General features: G+C 42.4%; 1 protein-coding gene across 2 annotated transcripts in view; it reads left to right on the top strand.

The window, feature by feature from the left end:
• Positions 1-10,979: 10,979 nt before the first annotated feature.
• The window catches only part of jph3b (junctophilin 3b), a 64,541-nt gene continuing 50,975 nt past the window's right edge, over positions 10,980-24,545 (top strand). Inside the window, exons 1-2 of one of the 2 annotated variants that reach the window (XM_050074193.1) lie at positions 10,980-12,782; positions 13,238-13,680. In XM_050074193.1, the coding sequence (XP_049930150.1) occupies positions 12,401-12,782; positions 13,238-13,263 (408 nt within the window). In that variant the 5' untranslated portion in view covers positions 10,980-12,400 and the 3' untranslated portion in view covers positions 13,264-13,680. Of the gene's footprint in view, positions 12,783-13,237; positions 13,681-24,545 lie in introns of those variants that run through there. The other variant, XM_050074192.1, reaches the window with a different exon arrangement.

Genomic DNA, 24,545 nt, shown 5'->3' with positions numbered 1-24,545 from the left:
AAAACTACAACACGTAGACCAGCTTTAGATACTTTTTTTCCCACTTGGGGGCAGTAGAACAGCAACAATCACATATTATCATTGTATAAATCTGATATGGTAAAATGTGTTGGCAAACAACTGCCTATTTACACACCCAGCTGTTATAGAGCATCATAGCCTTCATTCGGACTTGTGTTTCTGGCCAACTTAGCTCTGTTTGTTTGTTCACCAGGTAGTTGTTAACCTTGACTGCATTCTGGTGCTGGTCTTGTTGTGTACAGTGGGTTTATCAGGGCCTTTTTTACTGAAAATGGCTGTCTATGGCTGTTTGAAACACTGTTGATAAGAGCAGTGAGAGTGAACTAAAACAAGGCCTGCGAGCCCCTAAAACCAAAACAGTAAGCTGAAAGACACAAAGGGTACATTTGGAAATTGAAACTCAGAGTGCCAAAGCACACTGTAGGACGGACTAGACAGTTCATAAATTCAGAGTGCTCTGGGAATGTACTGTTTGGTTATTCAGAGCACCAGGCTCTCAGTGTGGCAGAACACACTCTGGGCACTTTGGTTAGATGGAGCAGCAGAGCACTAAGCAGAATTAATGTGTGATTAACTTAACCATTCATTAATTCATGCAGAAATACAACACTCTATTTCTTTGAACAGCAGCTTTCTCATTTTAGTGTAAAGCGTCAGACTGGATATACGAATGCACCCTAAAACTTTTTGTGAAGCTGAGGGGAACTGCAGCGTCAGGGGGAAATTAGGGCCTGAGCATGACATGAGATGTTTTCTGCTTCAAGAAACTCCTCCTAGAAAATGAGTCAGATTGACTTCAGTTTTGGTCAGTACAATCTGAAGACCTTAACACTGAAAGGTTGATTAAAATTTTGAGTTTTCATGAAATGACTGCGGTGTGGCAGTCATTTGCATGTTGTGCCATAAAACAGGAAGTTGTAACTTGAGTGTACATTGGCAATCTGCCCCAAATTTCAAAGGCTTGATCAGAGTCCAGGCCTGAGGACATAAACATGCCTTTACTGAGCCAAAGACATAGACACCATAAATGGCAACAGGGAATAGGACTTGTGTGAGAACAATCATGTGATTTACATTAATTTCACAGGGCCAGGTCCACACTTGACACACAGCAATGTAATGCATGCCAAGTGGATGTTCCTTAGCACTAGACAGCAGACTGATACAAAACCTGCAATACATCATTTCCAGCACCACATTCCACATAGCAAATAATGTCTAAAGGTTCATTTATGCTCAGTGTTAGAAATGGACGGAGCCTTCTCCCTGTACTCTGCTTCATTTGGTCCATTTTTGTGCACGCTTTCTCAAGCTTATGGGTATAGACAAAATGGAAAAGTACGACCAGAGATCATGGAGGCAGTGTAGCGTAGTCCAAGTGAGATACGAATGTAGGAGACAATGAAGAAATTGGAATGAATGGAACGAAATTCTCCATCCACGTTGTATTTAATGTCCTCATAGACCACAGCCTTCTACAATGGTGCCTCCCTTAAAAGGTACATTCGTAGGACCTTCTCTACCGTTGCCTTGTTTATTGTCTAAAACTTTTGACTCTGCCCTCTAGTGCCATCTTTTTGGCTGTATCTATGCCATCATAAAGGACATAAAGGGCAGGTACATTTACAATGTTTGAAACAGACATATGTGTTTTCGCATGTAAAGGGAGTATAAATGAGCATTAAGTCGTGTACACAGTTTGACAGCTGCGTAAATGCATGGACGCATCGACCAGCCACCCACCAATATACCCAACGTGCCGGAAGGTGCGAGTGCCCATTCATCACTGCTTGAAGCTTAAATTCTCTTTGGGTTTGTTTACACATAGTCACTGGTGCATTGTTAGTATGATAATATTGATTAATGCAGTGGTATTAAACATATCATTTGTTTATGTTCCCATTAATCCAAAAGTTGTTGTGTTGAATCTATTGTGGTGAAGACAGCTTAGAAAAGTAGTACTATGAAGTGATGACAAAACTGGAAAGAAAATGCATGTAAACGTCAGAGTAATGAAAGTAAATTTTCTTGTGAGAAAAAAAAGGTTAAACCATGGTGTGTTTGCTCTGCAAATGTTACCTTTAAATTTGAATTGTACACTAACAATCCAAAATACATTTGAAAAAATCAAAATTTTCTACTATACCTTGGACTTGTGTATTCCAAGATATGGTTTGCCCCCATCTGGTGGACATCTTTGTTAGTGCAGTTGGTCAAACAGGTGGAGAACAGCAGTAAATACACTGCTTTAGCAACTTGCAAATATTGAGGGGACCTGCAAGCCAAACCAACAGTGTATACTTTAAGTGTGTTAAAACTGAGCTAATAAATAAATAGGAGGAGGTTATTTTACTTTTCATCTTTAAATCTGTAATAAATAATGCCCACATTAAAGAGGCACACCACAGCTCCAGGTTTTATTGGAGGTTTGAGCAAAAAGTAGAGAAAAGTCTGATTTGACTCCTCTGCTTTACACTGGTCAGCTTTTTTTAACCATTCCAGCAAAGTTGCTTCTTTCCCCACCTCTTCTGCCTAAAGGTCCCATCTTAACTCGCTACAGCTCGATAACTACTTCATAGATATGATGGTTTGGTGTGCCCCCTGCAGATGGCTTGCAGCAACACATGTCCTTTGTCTGAGTTTTACTCCTCTGCAACAAGCAACGGGGAGAATAGGAAGAGAGACAGAGAGAGGAAGGTGAGCTGAGCAGAAAAAGAACGATGAGTATTCAGGAATGATCATATGATGTAAGGAGATGGAGAGCAGAGAAGCCAGTCTCACAGAGAGGAGAAGGTAGAGAGAGCGGCTGAGAAAGATGGGACGACAAGACAGCAGCAGGGAAGAAAAGGGAGAGGAGGAGGAGGAGCGAGGATGCAGGGAAGGAGGAGGGGACGAGTGCACGACGTGTCAGGGAAGACATCAGTCACCGTGCGAGCACCAGCCTATCCCTCTGACCCATTTTATCCTCCATCAGCATGCTGAACGAGGGATGAGAAGAGGCTGATGAATAATAGAGGAGAGGGAGAGATGGATGAGAATGAGGCTGCCTTCCTCTCGTTCACTTCTCCCTCCTTCACAGCCCCTCTTCTCCCTTTTTTTCCCTGCGACCCCCTTTTTTATTTTAACTCCGGGACAAAAAAAGATTTTATAAATAACTAAAGAGAAGAGATTTTTTTTGGCTGCACTGCTGACGCGGGGGCACGTAGCGTGTAATCGTCAGAGATACGTCAGTCTTGAGTGTGTGTGTGTGTGTGTGAGAGAGAGAGAGAGAGAGAGAGAAACTTGTAGAATACAGGTATGCCAGGTCGAGAAAGGGGGATATTTCCAGTTCTTTCTTAATAACTTGGTGTACATTATATTGCATAAATAAATTGTCAAACTTGGTAATAATAAAATCTATATGTAGAAGAACTGAATCACTTTTGGCTGCCAGTATATCATGGATGAGGATGTGAAAGTGGTCAAAACTAGCAACCCGATCATGGAGTTCCCCTTTGAGCATTGGGTGGAAATCACAGCATATGCTATTATTATTTTTACACAAGTCTGGTTGGTGGTTCAGTCTTTTTTATCCTAAGATACACAATTCTAAGGCATGCTTGCGTAATTATTGACCCCCCCAGAGGAGCTCAGTTATTGATTGCTTTGAGATGTCACAAATTGTACAGACAGACCAGATGGTGAGCAAACAGTGAGCTGCTGAATAAGGCTGCCTAACCGAGAAGTGAAAAAGAACACTTTAACTAAGATTTAGCAGTAGCTGTACATTGTCTTAAACTTCACTTCACATGAGAACATTTTTAACTTTTTTCGACCCAAGAGTTCATGAGTTGCCAGGTTGGCCATAACTGACACTGTAATTTACACACACACACACACACACACACACACACACACACACACACACACACACACACTAACACACTAAGTAAAACCACAAATGTGTCTAATTTAAACCACAGACTACTGAAAATCTTAAACATATATTGTGTTTTTAAAAGTTAATTAACATAATTACAAATTTTGCTAAATGAAATCTCATTGGTTAGTATTTTCATAGTACAGATTCTGTATGTGACATTCAGCAGATTAAGGGCTCATTTATACTCCCTTTGCATATTAAAATGGATTTGTTCATTTCAAACACACTTAAGTCATGCTGTCTTAGGGCGCATTTACAGTGGCACTATTTGAGCCACTTTAACGAACCCTGGTTCACTTCCATGGATAGTTCGGTTTGTTTGGAGTGGTGTGAATGGTCATTCAAACTCTGGTGCAGACCAAATGAAGGAAACCTGGTCCGCTTGAAAACTGGGGGTCTTGGTTCACTTGCAAGTGAACCATGGTGCGATTCACTTACAGTGGGAAATGCAAACAGACTATCCAGCGAACCATAGAGAGGAGGTGAACTAAAGAGAAGAAGTGACGTAGACGCAGTGCATTTTGGGTAGAAAAAAATGTTTTGCATTATACATCGTGTTTTTTTTAATATGTTTTTGGGCATTTTTGCCTTTAATGGACAGGACAGCTAAGTGTGAAAGGGGGAGAGAGAGGGGGATGACATGCAGCAAAGGGCCACAGGCTGGACTTGAACCCGGGCCACTGCGGCAACAGCCTTGTATATGGGGCACCTGCTCTATCACTAAGCCACCGACGCCCCGATTATACATCGTTTTTGTATGCAAGTTGACTTTATAAAGTTGATTTTAAAGATGATAAAATGTCAATGTTGTGTGTACAGCTTGTTCTTGTTGCCTCAAAGTGCCAAAAAATAATCAGTTAATTATGTTTTAAAAACTGCAAATGTTTTTTACCTTTTGTTTTTCTACTGTAGATGAATTCTCCATACCCTCCACCCCTACCTCCTCTGTTTACAATCATCAGCAGCGATACTGTGACAAACAATATTTGTAACTTTCCAAAACCAGTGATTGGCCGGTTGTGTACACAGGATTTGGACTTTTCTCTCAAGTTCTTTATTAATCCTTCACACAACTATCTCTGTCACTTTTTGTGTGTATAGTTAGCAGCCCGGTATCGTAGAGATATGTAAAATTGACAGAAACTCTTATTGACGTTTTACATGATGGTGGGGATGGTGTTCTAATTACTTGCTGGCAACATGGAAATGCCAATGCCAAGTCATTAAGGATTTTGGTAGACACAGAAAATTCAGTTCAAAAAATGAACGGGGTGGTGAATGAGTCAAATAAAAATGGAATTTGACCAGGTGACTTCACTTTATGTCAAGTGTGAAACCAAAAGTCAACAAAATTATGGGACTTTACAATGGAAAGTACTTACCTTACGTCCAGTACGTAGTTTCAGGTATTTCTGTGAGACTGTCGAAATAAGTGCAACCCCATTAATGCATTGGAATGAGAGGCTGGCCCAATGTGTGGGCTGTTCCACCTTTGAATATTCCACATATTATTACACTGAGCTGCTCTCCGTGACGGCATGCTTTTGATCCTGCCTTTGATTGCGGCAAATTGGCACACACTTTAAACACCTCCCGTTCAAATGTGCTTGGACGACACGTTGTACAAACTAGTGTGCTCAAGCAAAGGTCAGCCTTTGATGTATTGCTGCCACACACTGTTACATGCCTCCACTTCACAAAGCCCAAAAAATAAAGAATAAATAGAGCAGGGATGTTGTTGGTCAACCCCCTCTCTGCCACTATAGCTGCTGTCATGACCACCACAGTGCACATGGATCAGGAGAAAGACAGGCATGCTTAAAACAAGAGAACAACAGATGTCTCATGTGGCAGCAGTAAAATACTATTAAAGTTAATAGTTACTAATATTGTGACGATCGAACTTTTGTGTGTGAGTTAAACGTTGAAGTGACGCCTATACAAGCCTCACTCAAGCTCTGCTTTGTACAATATGTAACCCAGTAACCATTATCCAAGATTGAGTCAGCGCCTTCATAGCTCTTCGTGACTCTGTTCAGGTGATGTCATGGATTTGTGAGCGCAGACACTTGTGTTACTAACTTCTCTAAATCCTAATCCCTTTGTTGTGGTCAGGAATCACACTAACTGCGCGTTGCTCCACCTGCCCTCTCAATCACCTGCTCACCTTCTTTCTCTCATCCTCCTCCACTTCCCTCCCCCTCTTTCCCTCTCTCTCTTTTTCTACTACCAGTGTGTTTAGAGGCCTAAGCCTTAATCCCCAGCCTCAGTGATTTTATTACTGTAATCTGGGCTGGAATTGGCTTAGCTCTCCCAGACACTGGCAGACAGAAGGACAAGGACAACAAGAGCAACAGGACAGCTGCAGGGAGGAGCTGAATGGGAAAAGGAGGACATGGGAATAAGTGTAAGAGAGGAGGGGATGAGAGGACAGGCAGGGAGAGGTAGGAGGAGACAAACAAAAAGAGAATGATCTGAGGGGAGTTAATCTAAAATAAATTTAGTAACAATTGTACCATCTGATGTTTCCTTTCTGGCCATACTGAGAACCAAACATCAGTTAATGACCCTTTGTATATGAATTACTCAAACTGTGTCAAGAAAACTTGATTTTTTTCCTCTTTCAAACTCACACAATTCATAGAGTACAATCAAAGTCTCATTAATCCAGTCCTATGCTCATCACTTCCCAAACAGACAGCTCTTTCTGACATGGAACTGAGCTGAGAGTGAAACTCCATTTATAATCTCTCCAAAGCCAGACTCCATTGACAAAAACAATGATTTTAACCCCCTGAGCACAGGAGCTGGTGGTCTACTGCTGCCTAGCTCAGTTAGTTGGTTTGTGTTATTGTGTGACTTTGTTATTTTAAAGGGTTAGTGTGGATTCACCAAAGTCACACAATAACAAACAAACTAACTGTTTGAGGCAGCAGTAGACCACCAGCTCCTGTGTTCAGCGAGGTAAAATTACTGTTTTTGTAAATGGAGTCTGGCTTTGGAGAGAGCATTGGTACGTTTTACTTTCCGTTGTAAAGAGCTGTCTGTTTGGGAAGTACTGAGCATACGACTGGATAAATGAAAACTTGGAGAGTTTGTAAACAGATGTTCTGATAAAGTTGTTAAATGCAGACCTGTATGACTCCAATTCATCAAGAAATTTCTCTAATTGTGGATTCTTCATTCACCATAGAGGCAAGTTCTCATCACTAATTCAGTGTAACACGGGGTGATACACAAATGGTTGTTTGGAAGGTGAAGTATTCCTTTAGGTGTGCCACATTGGCACAAAACTCAAAAAGGAAGTCCTGAGTGAAGGGCAGGGATGTCCTTTCACTTCTCCTCCCTCAAACACAACTGGCATGCCCTTGAACACAACACTTAAGGTTTGATCAATTCATTGTGAATCACACAGGGCAGAAAAAAAGTACCAGCAGCAGTGACGAACACAGTCAAACCTAAGTGTAATTTACAAGTCAGTAAGTTATTTTTGTGCCATTTGTATGCGCAGGCAGCCAGCAGGAAGGAATCTAATGTGCATGCTCAATTGGCCCAAATGGTGGAAGCCTGAGGGGGCTTGAAAAACTTTGCCAGCATGTACACCCAGTTAGCAACTGACATTGGGAACTAATGGGGGTATCCAGTTTTCTTTATACATCCCTGGCTTCATGCAGACATTTGCAGCTAAAATGCAGTGTAAATGGCTTTTACTTGCGGCCTGTGACGTGTTTCAACTGTAAGTGCCCCCATATTAGAGTTAGAGTTAAATAGTGGGCAGTTCAGCAGCAGTTTTCTGCCTGATATGATGATTAGCCCTTTAACCCTCAGCTGTGAGGGCAGCACTCCTCAGCGGGCACCAGTACAGACTGTGGCTGTACTTGCTGACCATAATAGTGTCAATTCAAAAATCTGAATCAGGTTGTCAGGGGTGAAATCAGTCAATCATTTTGAAGTCCACAGAAAGTGATTTCTTACCCTTGTTTCCATGTGCTGTAAGTGAATGAAATCTATTTCACATTAAAGTTTCGGTTTCCCTAAACCATCATATTTCTGTTACTTTCATATCAACAAATAAGAAGGTCTTAGTGATGTTTCTGCCTCAGAGAGTAACCGCTGCATACAGACCATCATTAACATCCTTGAATATCCCTCTTACTCTTCCAAGCTAATTACGAAATGACAACTCCAGCACATGCAATATGTACTGACAAGTAAAACTATCTTACAATATGATACAAAGATTTTTATGTACGAGGATTAATCTGTCAAACTGTATGGAATCTGGGAAATTGGGATTAACAGCTAGAAAAGTCTTTTTGTACTTGCAGGCAGAAGCAAATATAACACACTGTGCTCTGAGCTCTGTCCAGGAACAAGGCCCTGGTTTCTTGCAGTTTTAAGTGGAACTACTGACTCCCACTGAAAAAATGTTACTATAAATGCAGTGAGCTCTGTGGATTATGCAGTGTGACGAGGGCAGTTTTCTCAAAAGGGATGTTGCTGTAGAAATTTTGAAAAGTAGCTTTTCAATGTTTTAAGCATAAAAACCATGGCACATCAAACCAGAACTATCCACATAGCCACATACCCCCTGTCTGCACCAAACAGCTGCATTCTTCAGACATCTGTCGAACAGAACAGATGCTTTGGTTCTGATCAATACAGTCTGCCCTGATGACGCTGGTAGCTACAACCTGAAGCATCTTTTATCTTACATGGAAAGCAGTGACAGCGAGTCAACGTCTGCCCTGATGGGTCTCCATTTCCTATGATGACCAAGAGGCACATTGCTATACTTCTTGGTTCTATTAAAACTATTTTCTTGTTTAAAGGGCTGGCTTATGTTATTGTCAATGCAGCAGACTTCTGATGGATGTATTTGAATGGTGGAGAGGATTTAGATTTGCCTTTAACACTTAAAGGGGAACTTTTTCAACCAGGACCCTATTTTCCCATGTTTTTTGTGTCTAAAAATTGTCTTGAAATTGCTCCAGTACTAAGAGAGAGTGCTGCAGCCAGCAGTGGTGAAACAAGCTACAATGTACCCACACGGGGCCAGACCTCCAGGAATGCCACCCAGCCTTGCAGCCAACTCTTCACAGTGGCCACTCACGGTATTACAGCCTAAAAAATTCCTTGCAGCCCAAAAAGCATTTTCCCCATAGACCACTATTGTGAAAGAGACATCTGTAAAACTCCAAACAAGTTCAGTTATTACTTTTTCTTTTATTCTTTTTTTTTAAGATATCTTTTGGGGCATTTCTAGCCTTTAACTGACAGGACAGACAAGCGTGAAGGGGGAGAGAGAGAAGGAGTGACACGCAGCAAAGGGCCACAGGCTGGAGTCGAACCCGGGGCCGCTGCAGCAACAGCCTTGTACATGGGGCGCCTGCTCCACCACTAAGCCACCAACGCCCCAGTTATTACTCTTTCTATTATGAATTTTTCATATTTGTAAAACTGTCCTTGAGTCAAAAAAATCTGTGACGTTTACATAAGATAAAGTCTATTAGCTGCACAGGAACTCATGGCCAGGGCAGTGGGAGGACCCTACGAAGACATGAAAAGTTTTTTCTTACTTTTCGCTTGTTCTGGTCTCTTTTGTGTCTTGTAATGAGAGGTCGTGTTCTGAAATCTCACAACAGTTGTCTTATTGCAGGAAGAAAACGTTGGAAATGCAAGTGAGAGTTGGAGAGAGGAGTGCCGGTAATAGTTTGTTGTGTTGGAATACAGAATGTAGCTTTGCATGATCTAAAAGATTTTCAGTGTCATGACGTGATTTTAGCTGATTTCGACAATGTGAAAATGTGAGAGAGATTTCAAAACAGGACTCCTGCTTGAGTGAGACTTGGACATAAAACCAAGCTGAACAAGTGTAAAGGTTTGGAAAAACATTTCATATCTCCGTAGGGTCCTTTCTGTAATTTGTAAGACACTCATGATATTAACCTGAGCCTGTCAGTGGCAAAAACAAGCATTTTTAGTGGACATAAATTGAAGGGTGAGTGGTTACATTGCAGCCTGTTTTGCCTCTCACTCAACACTGGATCCACTTCAAAAATTGTTGTTGGCATGACTCACTTAGACTTAGAAAAATACCAGAGTTCCCCTTTAAGGTATGTCAGACAGAATGCAAGGTGAGGGTGCAAGGTGATGCAATTGCATATGAAGTCAATGGATGATTCTGTTCTTATATGTCTTGATAGTTGGGCGTTTCCCAGATTGGAGTGAACGTGATGCTGCCTTATATGTACAGTACTGGGGTGTGCAGTACAAGGCAATGTCACTGGTTTTTCTACCGAATTTCTGTGGTCTTGAGGGAAGAACTATGTGATTCTCTCTGGGAAAGTCAAAGAGCTACTGACGCAATGGCCACTCGACAGTGTAATAAAATGACTACACATATCATTTACCAGCAAAATAAATTTTAGTGTTGAAAAGAATAGGTCAGAATTTTAGAAAATACACTTATTTGCTTTCTGGCCAAGAGTTAGATGAGAAGATTGACATTACTCTAACATCTGTGTGCTAAATATGAAGTTAGAACCAGGAGTTCATCAGCTTAGCTTAGCGTAAAGACTTGAAATAGGTGGAAACAGCCACTCTGGCACAGCAGGTCTAACACTTTGTGCCAAGCTAAGCTAACCAGCTGCTGGCTGTAGATTTATATTTACAGCACAGACAAGAGAGTGGTATCAATCATTCAATCTAACTCTAAATGAAAAAGCAAATAAGCATATTTCATATTTAGACTCTCACATCGAGCCAAGCATCTGAGAACCAGCTGAGACAGTGATGCAGGAAGAAAGACAAAGGGTGAGTAGATGATGAAAAGCTACAGGTGATGGAGGAAGAGAGAAGCTTGCATCTCTGCTGAGCGTGTGTCTCTTTAAGAGCTGGAGTGTGCTATTGAGCAGGAGGAGGGGGGTTGTTTGGCTGCATTGGAACAGTCCTCTTTAATGAGCAGATTTTCTGAGAGAGACATACACACACACACACACACACACACACACACACACACAGATCAGGAGAGAGAGAGGGGATACAGAGAGCCAGCCGAGGAGGAGAAGAGATTGTAAGACCAAGACAGCAGGCAGGAAAGGCAGGCTGTGCGTCAGCCGGTGCTCCATAGGGAAACATGGAGACAAGCAGGAGATGCTGAAGAGGACAGAGCACACCATAACAGGATCATATAGATGGATGTTATTTCATCAAGCAGGCAACCTGAAGGCAACCCACGCACAGGATAAACCACTTATGGACGCAGTGGATTAAAGACCTACAGACTGACAGAGAGAGAGAGGGAGAGGGGGAATAGAGGAGGAGAAATTAATCAATTCAGTTGTTTATTTTCATTGTCTGTGTGTGCGCACTTGCTGTCAGTAAGATTGTGTGTGTGCCTGCGTATAGTGTGTGCGTGCAAAAGACAGGAGACTGCATTGCTGCTCCCCAGCACCACAGGACAGACAAAAAAAGAAGGCAGCCAAGCAGATTACCTTATGTGTTTTCCCCATTTTTCTGTCTCTCCCTCTCTCTATACATGTGTGTGTTCCTTTGCTGTGCAAAAAGGCACAGTATGTGTGTGTGTGTGTCAAGGCTGAGAATAAGAAGAGGATGGTGAAGCCTGAAGTGAGCTACAGATTCTGACTTTAAATGGGCTTTTTTTTTGTCTGAACATCGGGACCAGCCTTGAAGAAAAAAACTATTCCTCTCTTTTTCTTTCGCTCTTCATCACCCAACATGTCACAGCTCCAGTTAGGCTACTGGTGCTGATCAGAGAGCCTGAGGGTGGCTTCTATGCTGGAGGCTCGGGGGTTTGAAGGGCTGCCACCAGGGAGACTTCTCTGCTCTACACCCCAGAGAGGTGGAGGCATCATCAGGTAGGAGGCAGCTGAACGCGGGGGTCTGAGCGGAAAGCAGGAGAGGAGTAGGAGGAAGAGTTGTCGTGTGTGTCGTAGACTGTGTAGGCAGGCCGATGGCCAACTGGTGGAGCTGCCTGATGGTTTAAACTCCTGCTGAGGGGAGATAATGGCAGCTCCGGGCCCACTCTCCTCCTCTCTCACCTGTATCTGCCACAGAGAAGCTGGCAAGTGCTAGCCAATGCTACAGTGACCCCACCAAGAGGATGGTGTGAACAGCGTCACCTTTTCCCACCACGCCGGGAGACCCCTGACACCCCTGTGAGGGGCCAAGTTTTGTTGCTCACCTTGTTTCGCCTTCTTCTTCTCCAAACCAGCTGAAAACAAGGAGTGGCGTTGCTTTACTTGTGTGGGAGTTCTCTCCCTCTCCCTCCCGCTCTCTCCTCCTCCTCACCCCTGACCTCACCAACCTCCAAACTCAGCTCCATGAATTGGTTCTAGCACCAACCTGTCCTTCTTTCTTCTCCCTTCGTTTTCTTTTTCTTTTCTTTTTCTTTTTGTCGAGGCTTCAGGGGAATTGCCAAGACCTGTTTCATGCATGTCCACTGGCGGCAGGTTCAACTTTGACGATGGGGGGTCATACTGCGGAGGGTGGGAGGAGGGCAAGGCACACGGCCATGGGATCTGCACGGGACCCAAGGGCCAGGGCGAGTACTGTGGTTCCTGGGCCCATGGCTTCGAGCTGCTGGGCGTCTATACGTGGCCCAGCGGGAACACCTACCAGGGCACCTGGGCTCAGGGCAAGAGACACGGCGTGGGCCTGGAGAATAAAGGCCGCTGGGTGTACAAGGGCGAATGGACGCACGGCTTTAAGGGACGCTACGGTGTGCGGGAGAGTACAGGGACGAGCGGGAAGTATGAGGGGACTTGGAACAACGGGCTGCAGGACGGATACGGAACAGAGACGTACTCAGATGGAGGTAAGAAGGGGACGAGAGACACAGATGCATTGTGGGTGTTTTGGGGGTGGGTTTGAGTGTGTGTTTGTGTGATGTGTGAACCAAACAGTGCCTGTCAAGGAGTGATATTTGAGATTGACTGACATCTGCCGTTTGTGAAAATGACTTGTTACCGGAGAATGATTGACAGGCCGATGACAGTTACAGAGGTGACAGATTTACAATAGGAGGAGTTTGTCCAGAGGTCTTCTCGGGTCATCCTCTCTCCTGCCATGCCTTGACGACACACCCAGACACACACACACACACACACACACACGCGCGCGCGCAGACGTGCGGAGGCAGGGGGTTGCATCAGGACAGGCTCTGAAAATGATTCTCAATCTCTACTCTAATTTTCTACCTCTCACTCTTTCTTTCTCTGTCTTTTCCCCCTCATCTTCTCTCCTCCCAACCCTCACCCCTCACCCCTTCAGTTGCACGAGGACACTGTGTGTTTTAAGGCCTTCAATTCAGGCCATGCAGTCTTAAGGGATGAAGAAAAGGTTGGAGGGACAGAGGAGGACAGCAGCTTCCAAGTACCAACTCCCAAGAAGGGTTTTAGAAAACAGATAACAATGTTGTAATGATCTAATAGAGAGGGCAGAGACAGCAAATCCACGTCTTCACCCTCGATTTCCCCACCATACCAGCATAATTACTCATGGAGGCTGTAAAATATCTTATCACATACAGCACAGAACAAAAGATTCACACTTCAGTGGCAATGTAGGAGGCTAATTTTCAAATATTCTTTCACTCCAAATGAGATGTAATTAGTCGTGGTTTTAGTTATTCTTTGTCGAGACAAAACAAGATGAAGAGTCTATACCAGTGGTGGCTTGAAAAATTGAATTGCAGTGCTACTGTGACACTTGAAATATCCCTGAATCTGACAGTTTTGCTAAAACAAGCAATGTAAATAAGCACGTAACATATCTGTGACCCTGTTAATCGTTTTCATATGACTGCAATAAAAAGCTAAAACAGAAATGTACAATTATTTACATTTAGATCTTAAATTTGTAGAATATCTTTGGGATCATCTCATTTTCCCTGAAATTGAAAGCAATGCCATCAATGTTCTTTGAGTCTCTTAGACCGGGTCAGTCACTGTTAATGAGGCACCACACACCATATGGATTCCTGCTTAAAAATAGACACACACACACACACACACACACACACACACACACACAGGAGCATACACATTGTGCGTGCAAAAATGCACACACATGAAATCTGAGTGTGTGAGCTGAGCAACAGAGCTGACAGTAGCATACATGCAGTTAATGCTTTGTTACATAACTCTACAACTACCAGGCCGTTTTACAACGCCAGCCTGGACCACACACACACAAACACACACATGCACACATAGACACACACACACACACACACACACACACACACACACACACAGAGTCCTGAGCAGCCTGATAAAATCCGCAGACCAGACTGGTTCGAGGGGTTGCATCAGGACAATGGAGAAGAAGGCGGCTTAACAGATAACCAGACAGATGGGACGGACGGACGGACGGACGGACGGACGGATGGAGGGAGGGATAGATGGATCGACAGATGTACAGATTGATGGATGAACGGATCAGTTAAATGATGAACAGATAATGGAAAGATGGTTGGTGAAGTGGATGGATGATTTTCATGATTACTGTGAGAGATATACTCTAATCAGAGGAAGAGTGAGATCATTAGAGAAAGAAAGGGAAAGAAAAAAATGGACAGCAAAGATAAGAGAACCTCCCAGAGAGGGACGTGTTGGAGAGACACTGTAGCTCTGTGAAGTATTTGAACCCACATACTGTAAATGCAGCAGAGATTGGCCTAGTTATAAGTGTTTATCTTGCTCCAACAGTACACAGTGTCCTTATTATAACAGCATGTGTTTGTCCTTTATATAAATCTATTAGGTAAAATAAAATGTTTTTGACAAAGAGGGTGATTGAACAGAGAGATGATATTGCCAGGATAATTGTTACCTTGCCATGGCTGACTTATTTAATTAATGTCTCTTTTTATGGATTTTAACATGGCACATACCTCCATCTGGGGTTATCTTTTCATTGTATCATTATACTGAACAAAACATTTAGTGCGACACTTGTGCCATCAAAGCTTTGCTTCCATTTTTCACAGGTTTAAGTTAAAGATCTAAGACTTTTTAATGCACTCAGCATATATTTTTGTCGAATTTGGGTCACAAATTTGTCAAAATGCACTTCTCCTTTTCCAAGATATTCATCCACCTGTTAGGTGTGGCTGATTGAACAGCGTTGTTACTACTGAATTGTGCCTTGGGATGGTCACAATAAAAGGCTGCTCTAAAATGTGCAGTTGGATCACACAACACAATGATACAGATGTCACAAGTTTTGAGGGAGTGTACCATTGGCATGCTGACTGCAGGAATGTCCATCAGAGCTGTTGCTCGTGAATGAAATATTCATTTCGTGACCAAAAGCAATGTCCTTTTTGTTTCTGTGAATTTGGCGGTACATCCAACCGGTTGTGTTTAAATTTTTGTTCAGTGCTTTATTCTGTGCAGAAGTCCTCCTCTAGATCTGCAAAGACCGGCTTGTGGTTTTAGTATGGAAGGAGACACTACACAAACAAGATGGACAAAGATTATTCATGTCAAGGGGCTACAAAAACTCTACTGCTGTAATAAAGTAAAAAGATTTACATTTCAGATTCCACAGATTGGACCTTTTGTCCTGTAGCTTGGTGCTAGCTTGATTCAAAGGATGCAATCTGACAGGGGCACTGCCCTGACTTTTTGTCACCTCATTAAGTTTTTACAGCTAACGTGCTAGAAAAGCATTGCCTTACTTATGCCCATTCAGCAGCAGCTAAATGTTCAAATTTCTTCACCGGCCAATTGCTAACATTGTCCGTCTGCCCTCAGGTGCTCTGCAGCTAGCACATTTTCAGTGCAGAAACGATTAAAATGTCAAGATTGAAAATAAATGTACCATTAAACTAAAATAAATAGCTAAAAGAGGGTTAAAAAGCTCACTTTACATATAATGTGTTTCAGTGTCAGTTTAAAGCAGAACAGTATATAGTGGTAACATGGATTAGGCAATGTAACTAGCCACGTTTAATACATTTTTATAGTTACATGGAACTCATCACACATCATTGAACAGGAATATCTTGTCCTTTTTTTTGAATGACAGTGTTCAAGAAAGAATTAGTTTAATTTGTTCTTAATGAACAGGACAATTAAGACCTAGCGTTGTCATGAAACTCAGTCTTTTGTGATTTAACTGATCTTCTTTTAAGGTTGAGTATGTAGAATTTAATGGGATATGTTGGGCAGGCATGGAATATAATATTCATAACTATGTTTTCATTAGTTTATAATCATCTGAAACCAAGAACTGTGTTTGTGTCACTGTAGAATGAGAGGTTCATATCCACATATGGAGTGGTTTCTATCCCATGGAGTCTGCCCAGGGTTGTATTAAGAGACCTGGATGCAGCGCCGAGCGAGGGACCCCGTTTATTCCTATAAAAGTAGCTCAGTGGTGCATGTAGCCAAATTTTTTTGTGTGTTTTTGTGCGGTATAAAATTACTCAAATGATCAGAATTGTCTCCGCATCATTGGACCCATAGAGCAAGTGCACTAGAGACGTCTGCCAGCTACTTCCGGTTTAGTGCTCCGTTAACTTGAATGGAGATAAAATGATTTAATCATGTGGCTCTTCTAGACTTCTAGTCCAGATGGATGAAATCCTGATAATGAAATGAGTCATGGGGGGTTTACAGACATCTCTTTCCCAATGTGAGTCTATGGGAAAAAGTAATTTTGGGGCCCAGTGGCATCATGTGACAGACTTGGGAGTTGTTGTTACAGTAGTCTACAATGGACAAACCAAACTCTGGCTCTTCATAGGGCCATTCACATTTTAACATTTACTTATCGGCCATGGTAGTTCTGCCACATGCTTAGAGACTAGCAGCTACCACAGTTTCCACAGTTACTTAGGTTGTTCCACCATCTGCCATTTCTACTGGGGATTGTAATTGTAGAGAACTTCCACTGATACTCACTGATAACTGACGATAGCTACTGGGGAAACAAGTGCGCTATCCTCTTCCTGTTTTGGCTGCACAATAGTTGACGCATTTCCTTTGTGCTTTAAATTGAGCCCTTAGTTGGGAGGTTGTAACCGCTGGCAGACAGAACTGCGTGATAAAAGCAAGGCACATATGGATCCAATCTATTCGTCAGTGGTGCCATTATTTTACATTGTACAATCAACATTTACTTTATAATGATAAGTTAAAGTAAAAAAAACTTGTCTGTTGCTATCTAAATATGTTCAAATACCTTTGCCACCCTGAAATAAACTGTGCGATGGAAGGTCAGAGGTCTTTAAGTGGTCTTCTGATGGCCAAATGCAGGTTACTCTTAGACTAAAGCTGACAGTCCATCTTTGCAACCTCAGGGCTCTGCTATGTCCAAAGCAATAAGAGTCAGGAGCCAAGACGTTCAAAGATGCTCTGCTGCCTACATACTTTTGGAACACGCTGTGCACTTTAGAGCCAGCTACATTTCCCACAGTCAGGTCTAAGCTCACTGCCAGTCCCACTCTCCCCTCCAACTACACCTGACGCCACATTTCTAGGAAACACTCCTCCTCTATCTTATCTCTGCTGTTTGGCTTTTCGTTCCTCTCCTACCTTTGCCAACTCTCCTCTCTTCCCACCTCTCTCTATCCTCCCTCGCTCCGCTGCATTTCCACGGAGCCGCTCTGTACAGTAGGGTTTCCATAGCAACGCTCACCGACATGCAGCAGGTCAGCGTGTCACGAGGGACTGAGTGTTGCTCGCTGCTATTGGCCGCCCAGCCGGCTCTACCGGGCTCTGATTGGCTGGCTTGGCCTTCCGGGCTAATGGTGTTTACTGAGATGAAGAGCTAAGCTGACTGATTACCAACCACACACACACACACACACACACACACACACACACACACACAAAGAAAGAGAGGGAGAGAGTGAAGTAGAAAAATGAAAAGACAGCTTCAGTAATCATTTTAGTGAGAAACGAAGTGAGTCACAAAGGAAGAGGCAGAGATTACAACTGTCACTGTGTACAACAGTGGTAACAGCTAGAGATTACAGCAGCAGTGGTTGTTGTGTCTGACTAGCTGATACACCACACACAGTGTCACAGGAACTCTCTAAACTACCCCCTGCTCCATGAAGACTTCACCACACACCGACAAGAAAATAGAAAGTGTGACAGCGTTTATATCAACGCAGATGCATCATTAAACGATGCTTGTGACAGCTCAGCAGCATCCTGGAGCCTCCCCCCGTCCCCCAGCTGCTGGCAAATACGCTGCTGCAACATTATAATTGTCCCACATTAACATATCTTGCTAGCTTGCTATAGGCCACCATCAGTGCTGTGATTATTCCAGCTCTGCCCATGTTATGGAAACATAATAAATTCACTTCTCATGTTGAACATCGCCCAGTAACTACATAAATTATTACCTACACTGAGATATGACAGGTGGGCCAAATAAGGTTAAAACCTGCTTCACTGTTGTCATGCAGTGGTTAGACGTGGTGTTTGGAAGCGTGATGACAGGTGCATATAAAAGACTGTATTTGAGAGAATTATATTTGCAGCCTATTTGAGCGTGTGGGAGGAAGCTCTTCAGCTAACAGCGCCACTCTGTTTTCTATCATCCTGTAACTATCAAGTGTTTCTCTGGACCACTCAGCCATGCGTGCGGATGGATTATGTTCAGATTAGAAGTATTGAGGACCATTTTTAAGTTGGTATCCTCTTATCCTCTTACCTTTGGGGCTCTTGGGCTGGTGACCAACCTGTTCCTGTTTCATCGCTGCATCTTCTACAGGTTTATTATCGGCCATAGCATTATTTTTAGACATGTTTTTTTAGCATGATGATACGTTTAATTTATGGCTGTCATGGTGACCCTCTATGTCTCCATAAAGTATGACTGACTTGGTATTAGGACTATCACAATATCAGATTTTCACTACATGATTGTTGGGCCAAAAAAGTTCACGATAATGCTATTATCACGATATCTATAGAAAGAAAGAAAGAAAGAAAGAAACAAACAAAAATGATTTAAGAGGCATTGGATTATGTACACATATTATCATATGTGTATTATTAACATGACATTACCATGATCAACGTTCTATTTTTATTTATTTTAATTTTTTTAAAGATATGTTTTGGGCATTTTTAAGCCTTTAATTGATAGGACAGAAGAGCGTGAAGGGGGAGAGAGAAGGGGAGTGACATGCAGCAAAGGGCCACAGGCTGGAGTCGAACCCGGGCCACTGCGGCAACAGCCTTGTACATGGGGCGCCTGCTCTACCACTAAGCCACCAACGCCCCCAACATTCTATTTTAAATATTAAGGTTATTGTCAATACTGTTATTTCCTGAGACCCCTACTGGTATTGGTGTAAAGTACCTAATCCTTGTTTGCAAGGGTAGTTTTAGCTTATAGCTTATACAGCAGCAGCTGTACCGCTCACTTGTCAATGAAACTGCATTTGACACATAAAAAAGTAATGGATGTTGTCACTGTGACGTCACCTATTGGTTTGTTGACTCACATTTCGAAGCCTTAAGTTCGGCCTTTTGGCCGTTGCCATCTTGGATTTTTGGAGCCAGAGGTGACCAGTGAGTGGAGTTGTGAAGGAGTTAGCGGTGGATTTGACTTAAGCCCCGTTTCTGCCAAAAAAGTAACCCCTGTGGACATGTACCTAGACCCTGGATCAGTTTAGAATTTCCTTCTCTTTAATGTAGGCAGGGTTGTTGTCACTCATAGCTCGACAAGTGAAAATTAGAATATATGCAGTTCACATTATCTGGTCGAAATTTATATATATTTTTTTAAACACTTGAGGATCTACTCATTACTAAAATTGTATGTCATCCAAGGGAGACAATAAAAACTAATGGAACAGTCAAAGTTGTCACAGTGAAAATTAAGGTGTGTTGATTGATTCATGTCATTAACTTTCACATTGAGTAACATTACAAGTAAACGTTCCACCTCAAATGTTCCCGGCAGTTGACTCAATGAATTAAACTGTGTTTTTCTCACTCCTCAGCTGCTGCGAGAGGCAGCAAAACATCCTTTCATTTTATAGTTATAGTTTGCTAATATATGTTTAACTTGCCACAGCAGTGGTTACATAAGCTTCAAAACCAGCTACAACTCAGCCCCGAGCAAGAGTAACTGTCCTCTATTGACCAATCAACAGACTGCAGTGTTTCTAGCTCCACCTTTTTGTACCTGATCTGTGTGCTAGGTACCCCAACAGAGGGGTGATGAAAAATGGGGACAGTAAGGAACAGTTCCACTGGTACCATCAACAACTTTTCACAGTGGAAACAGAAAAAATGTGTAACAAACTGAACTGAACTGGACTAAACTGGGCTGCTTGGTGGAAACAGGGCTTAAGAGCCTGAGGTTATACCTCACATTTAAACAGTCTGCCCTTAATTATGCAGAACTTTAAGATTTAACAAAATGTAAACGGGTGAGTTATATAAAAACACAGTTGTTATGAAGGGGGAAATTTGCTATAGAGACCAGAACCATTTTTTTTAACAAGCTGTTAACACCTTTATTTCCGTTGTAAAGTTGGACATTTTAACATAGGGGTCTATGGGGATTGACTGACATTTGGAGCAAGCCTCAAGTGGCCATTCAAGGAACTACAGTTTTTAGCACTTCAGTGTTTTAGCTTCATTTTTCAACTCTTGAGGTTGCTGCTTGGTATGATACTGTTAAGTTTTCCACCTCTTTCTATCCGTTAGCTGCCATTGCAACTGCACCAGCAATTTTCCTTTATGGTTATTGAGTCCAGTTTATATTAAGAGTGAGCTACAGTATGGGATAGTACAGCCAAGTCATCTGCAAAGTAGGTTGTCCCAGTTCTTGTGCTCTGAGAAAGTCTTTGATTGTTGTCAATTGCCAACAAGAACAGAAAAGGGGACAGTCGGCAGCCTTGACCTCCGTCCTCACTTCAGAATCCTTTGTGAGTTTATTAAGAGGTCATTGCCTCATATGTGTTTTTGATCATTTTTAAAAAACTTGACTGATAAACCAAAACGTCTTAAAATGCTCCTTAGTTACATGGACATAGAGCAGAAAGCTTTATCCTGCAGCATTTCTCAATCACGATACACAGAGGTGTGGTTTGGTCAGTACAGGATCTGTCTCTGTGAAACCCAGTGAGCTGCTCCTCCAGCTGAATGCTGACTAATTCCTTTATTCTGTTCAAGATGATCCTGTTAAGCACTTTGCTTGGTATGGGTAGGAGTGTGATCCCTCCATAGTTTGCACTCTTGCTGAGGTCGCCCTGTATTGCAGTCTTGATCTAAAAGAGAGGGTAGAGCGTCTTCACCATACTGCTTAAGTAGAAGTGTTGGCAGGCCCTGCTGCCTTTCCAGATTTCCACAGGACGCCTTTAAATCCATTCTCAATACTTGGTACACTTGTTCTAAATAGATACAGTATGTCCTTTCTTTAATGATGTCTCGAATAAGGTTGGTTAAGTAGAGTGCGTGGATGTGGATGAACCATCCAGAATTAATGTTGGAATTGTACATTTCTACAAACCACGGATACATTACATTTGTACATTGCATATCAGATACATCGAAACTTTGCTTTTCTTTATATTTCAACAATGCTGTGATAATGTGTGTTTAGGTTTAAGCACAAAACCACTTATGGTTATGTTACAGTTCAGGTCAAATGAGGACCCAAATGCAGAACAGCAGGCAGTTGGAGCTTTAATGTAGCTGGTAAAACACCCCCAGAACAGGGAGGCAAAACTCAAAGTACTAAAGAAAGAAGAACCAAAAATGAACTGAAAACAAATCAGAATGGCACAGAGAACACAAGGATGAACACAACAGGGAAGCAATCCAACGGAGAACATGACAGATCACCAACCGACCAGGGAAAGACACAACGAATACCGACAAACTGACAAAGGACACAAGTATATATAGACACAGAGAACTGATCACATGAAGAAGACACAGCTGGAGTTAGCAGACACAGGCAAAAGGAGGGAAACTCAGGGATTGGCTGACAATGAAGACAATGAGGGTGTTGTAGGTAACACTAGGTTGGGGCAAACAAGACTAATAGAAGACACGTATGCAGGGAACACTTTGGAACAGAGAAGAACCAATGAAACTGATACAAGACAGGAGTGTATGAAAACAGGCGGGAAACAGACAAAGGTAGGAGGTAAGACAAGACATGACACAAGAGGAAAGTGACCGTCAGAATAAAACAGAAAACAACCTATAAGCAAAACCAAAGATCATGACAGGGGATGGTTAGATAAAGATCACGTTTTGCTTTAAACTACTTGTTTTTAATGGCACAATCCCGCAGCAATGTCTTGGTAAAAATTGCTTTTCAAGGCACTATCCCCAGAGGAAACAGCAACAGGCCACTAAAAAACATCTACATTTGGTGGCTAAAAAGCTGCTAGAAATGCAGCAATGACTTGCTAAAAGTCTACTACCTACTACTACTACCTTTCTGGTGTTTTGATGGTCTCGAGCAGTAGTCTGCAGTGGTCTGCAGCTTGGCAGGTGTCCCGCTTATGTTACACGGCATCCACCACCCCCTCCACCTCCTGATGAAGTGAGCTTAGGTACTTCATCACTTTACAAACACTGATTTGATATGTAAAAAATGTACAAATGTAACGTATCTGTGGTTTGCAGAAACGTACAATGCCAACAGTTTCTTCTGGCGAATGGTCTGGATGAACACAGAGGTGGATGCAGGAATCAAACCTGTTACTTTTCAAGTACAGGACTGTTTCTCTGACACCCACATTTGTTATATTTGTTTGACTGGAAAAGCAAACATCTCATAGATTCAGCCACCCATTTGCTATTGAGAGGACTGTCGGTGTTTGTGCCAACTACTTGAGGTCTGAGGTTACAATCGGACAAAAAGTGCGGACATTTACAGATAGTCAGGGCAATGGCAAACCACCATGTTATCATGGGTCTTTTTCATGATATTTTTTAGCAGATAAATAATCCTCAAATGGGAATCTGAAAGACTCAGACAGCAAAAGGGCCTAAGCAAAATCTCTTAAACGGATAATGGTCCCACACAGTGATTTACACAGGCAAAGGGTTTAGCTTTGAACTGACTTCCCTTGCTTTCAGTGTTCAGTGATTCGACCATAGTTTGTCTGCTTGTCTGTCTGCATGGCTGTCCAGCGTATCTGCTATGTGTCTGTCTAGCTGTTTATCCTGCCTGTCTGTATGGCCCGTTGCTTGTCAGATGTCTTGTCTACCTGTCTTTAGTTACCATTTGTCTTCCCTGTTGCTCCTCTCCCCAGCTGATGTGTCTGGGTTACCTGAGCTTGTGTGCTATTCTCTTCCTTCTCTTTTTCTGTATTTTGTATTTCTTACACTACAGTATGCGTCACTTCATCGCAAGTGATACAAAATATAAATCCACTGGCATTCAAGGACACACACACTTGCAGATTTACGTCTTCCTCCTAAAAGCATTGCACATTATACCCACACATCAGTTTAAAAAAAAGTGACACATCACCCGTAAATGGTGGAGTCACAGAAAATCCACCCTGCTCAGCATTTGTACATCGCTTTCTTGATTTCCAACAGATGCGCTACAATTATACAGTGAAGTAAAGTATTCAGGAGTGTCCCTTGCACTCAGCATGGGTGTTTTGTTTTTTTTCTTCCAGGGCCATTGCTAATACTTACCTCCTCTACTACCACAACAACCCCACTGCAGGCTTTAGCTTATGTAATGGGAGGGGTTTGATGTTTGTAGTGAGGATTAGTGGTGCTGTCTGAAACATGAAAACTCTAAATATCTATCTTGGAAGTCTGCCCTGCACCACCGCTGATACAATACGAACTGGACATACTAATGAGGGAGTTTGCCTGGAAGCTCTTAGGATGGCATGGTGCTGCAATTTCTCTGAAACGCTCAAATATCAGGGACTGTATGAAAATTGATAACGGTGGAGGAGGTTCAAGTGCTCATTTTTCGTGGGAGAGCAGGGGAGTGTCTTTTGAACATTTTCTCATCCCATTTTTATATTTTATTTCATTTTGCACATGCAAATATGTATTAGTTATTCTTTTAGTTATTGATAGTCTGACTCACTGGATGTTGACTGGCTGTAAGCCTGACATTGGCCGACTGTTTAGGCTGGTATTGTCCATTCCTTCCTTCTCTGTCATACCTTTTTTAAAAATCCCCTTAGTTCCGGGAAACAACAACAAAAACCTCAGTGCTAAAAACCTACACGCTGAAATTGGCAAGTATTGATGAAAATTTGGACTGTGTCATAACGCATGCCTGCTTTGTTCTTTTGGTGGATTGTCATAAAGATCTTCAATGAATAAAAGAACTCTGGAAAAGCCCAGATTTCGTCTTACAGGACTCTCATGCCCGATGTTGATCCATTTTCTGACACGGCCAGTCGGAGTTGATTTGCCACATCTTCTAATCCGTTCCACTTCACACAAGCTTTTGTGATACCATCATACTAATGTTCTGCTAGAGCCGCATACAGCTAGAGAAATCGTCTGTGGTTTTAATGAGTCCAGAGAGTTCCTCCAGAGCTACAGTATAGTCATGCTTCACCTTTAGGGCACCAATTATCAAATTATGTTTATCTTTT

Source organism: Epinephelus moara, chromosome 20, assembly GCF_006386435.1.
Source record: "Epinephelus moara isolate mb chromosome 20, YSFRI_EMoa_1.0, whole genome shotgun sequence".
NCBI classification, from domain to species: domain Eukaryota; kingdom Metazoa; phylum Chordata; class Actinopteri; order Perciformes; family Serranidae; genus Epinephelus; species Epinephelus moara.
This window is presented reverse-complemented; position numbering and strand designations above follow the sequence as displayed.